The sequence below is a fragment of the Sinocyclocheilus anshuiensis genome, unplaced genomic scaffold (assembly GCF_001515605.1).
Source record: "Sinocyclocheilus anshuiensis isolate Anshui unplaced genomic scaffold, SAMN03320099.WGS_v1.1 scaffold1260, whole genome shotgun sequence".
NCBI lineage: Eukaryota > Metazoa > Chordata > Actinopteri > Cypriniformes > Cyprinidae > Sinocyclocheilus > Sinocyclocheilus anshuiensis.
In genome coordinates this window covers 97,745-103,173 of record NW_015546079.1, presented here as the reverse complement: position 1 = coordinate 103,173, position 5,429 = coordinate 97,745, and the positions used below count along the sequence as shown (strand labels likewise).

General features: G+C 34.7%; 2 protein-coding genes across 3 annotated transcripts in view; one reads left to right on the top strand and one right to left on the bottom strand.

Annotated features, from left to right (window-relative positions):
• The window catches only part of LOC107699926 (general transcription factor 3C polypeptide 6-like), a 3,795-nt gene extending 2,275 nt beyond the window's left edge, over window positions 1-1,520 (bottom strand). The window contains 1 exon segment of the mRNA XM_016501373.1: window positions 1,488-1,520. The gene's annotated coding sequence lies outside the window, so the exon portion shown is untranslated.
• A 454-nt stretch (window positions 1,521-1,974) lies between these two features.
• The window catches only part of nop2 (NOP2 nucleolar protein homolog (yeast)), a 15,263-nt gene continuing 11,808 nt past the window's right edge, over window positions 1,975-5,429 (top strand). The window contains exons 1-5 of one of the 2 annotated variants that reach the window (XM_016501383.1): window positions 1,975-2,141; window positions 2,637-2,764; window positions 2,894-2,933; window positions 3,058-3,116; window positions 3,204-3,433. In XM_016501383.1, coding sequence (XP_016356869.1) covers window positions 2,659-2,764; window positions 2,894-2,933; window positions 3,058-3,116; window positions 3,204-3,433 — 435 coding nt within the window. In that variant the 5' untranslated portion in view covers window positions 1,975-2,141; window positions 2,637-2,658. The remainder of the gene's footprint in view (window positions 2,142-2,636; window positions 2,765-2,893; window positions 2,934-3,057; window positions 3,117-3,203; window positions 3,434-5,429) is intronic. The other variant, XM_016501384.1, reaches the window with a different exon arrangement.

Sequence of the window (5,429 nt, the reverse complement as noted above, 5' to 3'; positions counted from 1 at the left end):
AACAAGTGCAGTTACAACAAACCCTTCCTCTTCTTCTTCTTCTTCTTCTTCTTCTTCTTGTTTTATGGCGGGTGGCATCCAACGTTAAGGTGCATTACCGCCACCTACTATACTGGAGTGTGGACCAGAGTGACTAACAGAACTTTATATAAAAAAAATGTTAAAATAATTATTAAAAATAAAAACAATAAAAACAATTATTAATAATAAAAATAACAATTATACTTTATATTCTATTTATTAACCCAAAGAATACAAGACTCTTCTTCTTCTTCTTCTTGCATCCAAGAGCGTTGCATTACCGCCACCTTCTGAACAAGTGCAGTTACAACAAACCCTTCCTCTTCTTCTTCTTCTTCTTCTTCTTCTTCTTGTTTTATGGCGGGTGGCATCCAACGTTAAGGTGCATTACCGCCACCTACTATACTGGAGTGTGGACCAGAGTGACTAACAGAACTTTATATATAAAAAATAATAATAATTTTTATAAAAAAATAAATAAATAAAACCCATTATTAATAATAAAAATAACAATTATACTTTATATTCTATTTATTAACCCAGTTTCCCTCAAGAATACAATTAAAGAATTATAATTGCCTGTTTGACCGAGTATTTGCTTTGCATCTAGTATCTCCTGTGGTGTCCTGATGAATATTTCTCTTTCTGTAATATATTTTTGGCAGTGACATAGAACATGTTCTACTGATTCCTCCTCCTGACAATACTCACACAGACCTGTGGGATGTTTTCCAATGAGATGTAATGTCTTATTTAGTCTTGTGTGACCCAGTCTTAACCTTGATATTATATTTTCCTCCTTGGTACTTCGCCCTGTCATCCTCATCCTTCCCACTTCTTTCTGGATGTTATAAAGATGTCTGCCTGTACTTCCCTTGTTCCATTTATCTTGCCATTTACTGATGATTTTACTTTTAATTATTGTCTTTATTTCTGCTTTGCTAAATAAAATGTCCATTGTATTTTCTTGCTTGATTGCTTCTTTTGCTAATGAATCTGCTGTTTCATTGCCTTTAACTCCCCTGTGAGCAGGCACCCACATAAATGTAACCACTATATTCAAATTATGAAGTCTGAAAAGAGTTTCATATATTTCATTAACTATGTCTTGCCTACCCCGGGATGAAAATGACTGTAACGATAATAACACTGAACTTGAATCTGAGCACAGAATAACTTTGTTTAGTTTAACTTGTTCTACCCAGTGCAGAGCTGTTGCAATTGCTATTAACTCAACTGTATACACTGCCAGGTGATCTGATGTTCTCCTATTGACAGATACTAGATGGAATGGAAAATGCATATGCTGTGCTTCCTGTAGGATCTTTGGATCCGTCTGTATATATTGCTACATAATTCTGATACAATGTTTGAATCCTATCCTCCACCAACACTGGCAGATTTCCTGTATCTTTAAATAGATGACTATTTTCCAGTAGATATAAATCAACGAATACTGAGAGAACCTCCGACAACTTCAAGTAGCAAATTGCTGTCGTTGATTGTGCGCGACGGAAGTAGTAATCGAAGGTCCGATTCATTTACATGAATCGGTTCTTTTGAACAGTTCGGTGTAAAGAACTTTTAAAACACGATTCATTAGTATTTACCGATCTATCTATCTATCTATCTATCTATCTATCTATCTATCTATCTATCTATCCGTCTTTTTTATTACTTATTGATTAGTATGTTAGCCTTTTCCATTTACATCAGTTAGGACTTTAATATTACTTTGGCCAAAAACGGGTTTTGCACATTTAAATGAATAAATACTCTTTAAAATAAACAAACAATCTCTGTTTCATACGAATGTGTTACTCTGTTATTAAAGTAACTTTTCGCATATCCATTTAAACCTCGGTTCACCTGAAAAAAATAATAATAAAAAAATCGACGGATTAGGAAAAGATCCGACTCCAAAGAATGAATCGTTCACCAATCGGGCATCGCCAGCAACTTCCGGAAATCCAACGTGTGCTGAGGTCACATGTGCGCTAGTTCACGGCAGAGCGTGAGAGACAAATGTACTCCGGCAACTTTCGTAAATTAAAGGTAAAATTTCTCTGTGTGTCCTAGAGAAGATCGGGATAAGCGCAAGAGCGTGTTTTTGTTCAGCAGTAAGTATCTGATGGGTTTATCTGCAGAGATTTGTTGTGTCTTAATCGGTTCACAGTAAGCTAATCTTGTAGTTTGCAGCAGCGTGCTAGTAAACGCTGTGCAAATACATCTTAATGTTTTCTATCTAAACATGATATTGAATTTGCTGTAATAATATAAACATAATGGCTTCGCATTTTAGTGGCCTTATATTAGTATTACCCATGTAAAACACTGGAAGCTGCTTCACTCTGACAATCAACCAGCCAACTCAGTAAAAGTTGTATTTGTCACGATTACAAGCTAGACATCTATTTTAATACAAGGAACGCTTTGAAATTGTATAGATGAATATGTTTACATGAGTGTTATCATACAGTATGAAAGCCACATGGGACATGCCCTGGCAATCCACACACTGTCTAGGTTTCTGTTTTTCTAACCTTATAATTATGGTGTTTTCTATTCTGGGCAAATATCAGCTTGTTAATTGTTCACTTGTATTGTTACCGTAGAGCAACTTTGTAGGTGTCAAGCATGGGCAGGAAGTTGGATCCCACCATTAAGGTGAAAAGAGGACCTGGACGGAAGGCCAGAAAACAGAAGGGAGCAGAAACCGAGCTGTCCAAGTTTTTGGTTGATGGTAAAGCGCACATTCTCTGAGCGATTTGTTTATTGGGCTATATTTTCTTTTTTCACTTACTCATTATTTATGTTTATTTTGTAATATATATATAAAATGGACATAACAATGGTTATTCTCTATTCGCAGATGATGGGCCAAAAAAACTTACAAGCAGAGCGAGAAAACGGTACGTTTCTTTTAAATTATTACATATGAATAACTACATGTAGTTAATTCCTTTATCATATTTTGGTATCTCTGTGATAATTACTTGTGAATATGATTTATTTTTTCCCAATACATTTCAACAGAGCTATAAAAAGAGCTCAAGTGACTAAAGAACCCAAACAAGAGGAAAAGCCAAAAAAAGGTATTTCAACATTTAAAAATGAAATTAAAATGGAATTACAATGTTTTACATCCATGCATAAGTAAATCAATTATTTTTTTATTTCAGGATTCTCAGATGAGAATAGTAAATGGCTAAAACCAGTGCAGGGGAAGCGAAAGATTGAACAATCTGAAGAAGATGAGGACAGTGACAGCCAATGGGAAGAAGATGATGATGATGATGAAGAGGGCTTTGATAACAAGGAAATGGAGGAGGAGGGGGAGGATGATGATGAAGAGATGGTTGATGACTATGGTGCTGATGAAGGGGATGAACAAGACAGTGATGGAGAAGAGGTATGATTTTAACCAATGAAAAACATTTGTATAGAGGAAATCTTGACCTTTCTCAAATGTCAAAAGCATTTTTTTTTCCTCCTTAAAATAACCAGATGTCATACTACTAAAGCTTGGGGCACAAAAAAACTACATTTCACAATGCAGTGTGCTTGACTTTCCATTTCTGTGTGAGATGAACTGGAAATAATATCAAAAGCAATTTTTAGCATCTGTGTCTTGGACTGATGTTTATTGGTTACAAAATGGACTATATGCACGGTTACTTCCTGGTTTTAGATAAGCCAGCTCGGTCATTTCCGGTCAACTGTCAAAATCAGCTGTGCTATCAGGGAAGCGCCCTTTGCTCGGTTTCTCTACATAATCCATTCACAATTTGAAGAAAAGTTTTGTTTGTCTAAGAGGACCAAACATCCACGTATACTGTTTGAGGCATGATAAATGTGAGAATCGGCTAAATTGTTCCGCAACTCATTGCTCTGATTGACAGTGATAACTGTAGCAATGGATGGATTATCTGACAAGCAGTCAAAATAGAGCTGTGCATTAAGAGATTCAGACTAAATTCAGAGTAACAAAACTACAGCAGTAACACGTCTGTGTTGGCTGAATATATTTAGCAAATTTTAAAGATAAAACTTAAAAAAATGTAGTTTTTAAATTAAATCTAAAAATATTTCAAAATATTTAATGCATTATTTAATTGTTATAACCATTAATAATTAACTTACTTAATTTTTAGTTAAAGGGATTGTTAACCCAAAAATGAAAATTCTGTCATTAATTACTCACCCTCATGTCGTTTCAAACCCGTAAGACCTTCGTTCATCTTCAGAACACAAATTAAGATATTTTTGATGAGATCTGAGAGCTTTCTGACCCTCCATAGACAGCAATGCAACTGAAACGTTCAAGGCCCAGAAAGGTAGTAAGGGCATCATTAAAATAGGCCATGTGACATCAGTGGTTCAACCATAATTTTACAAAGCTACAAGAATACTTTTTTTCTTTTCTTTACTTGACACAAAGGTCTTACGGGTTTGGAAAGATATGAGGGTGAGTAATTAATGACAGAATTTTCATTTTTGGGTGAACTATCCCTTTAACTAGTTAAGTATTTAAATAATTAACCCTTCTAGGCTGTTGATGTCTGGGCTTAAGTAGTTTTTTTTTTTAGAGATAGAGTAGAGTAGAAGTAGAGATTTTCTGACTTACTTTATACTTCAGTACAGTAAAGGTACTAAAAACAGTCATTTTACAATAAATCCAAAAGCAAGATCTGAAAACACTAGGGAGTTGAAATGGCAACTGAGCTAATGAGTGATTCTCTGCTGCCATCTACTGGGAATTTCATGTCATTTTCATCTTAAAAGTTTTTGTTTTCCGTCAGGAGACACATTTTTGGCTTTTTTTATGTCATCATTATGAATGAAAAGTAAATCTTTAAAGTGATTTTTTTACTGCACAGCTGTAGGGGTGAGAAATAATAAATGCTTTAAAATAATGTTTATAAAAATGTAAAAAAAAAAGAATGTATTACATAGAATACATAGAATGTATTCATGACTATGAAGTAGGGCTGTGCGACCCTATCGCGATTTCTTTGATCAATTTTGCGATTTTGATTTTAATCACGATTTTGACACACACAGACATGCTTTACAGTCATTAATGCTTTCAGTGTGAATTTGAAATATATTTCCAAAAGAAAACCAATTTATCTTTATCAAAAAGCTGTAACATGTCTCTAGAATAGACATAAGGCAAAATAATCACTAAGTAAAGGTGTAACAAAATGTCTCTAGAATAGACATATGGCAGAAAAAAGAAAAAAAAATCCCGTGTCCAGGGATTTTTTTTGCCATGCATTAGTCATAGAGCTCTTTGTGGCGTTGCCTCAGATGTTGAACTAGATTTGTTGCGCCAAGTTCACACGTACTCCGTCTGCAGTGCGTATACAGTATGTGTATGCGGTGCAGAAGCAGCACGGACTCAT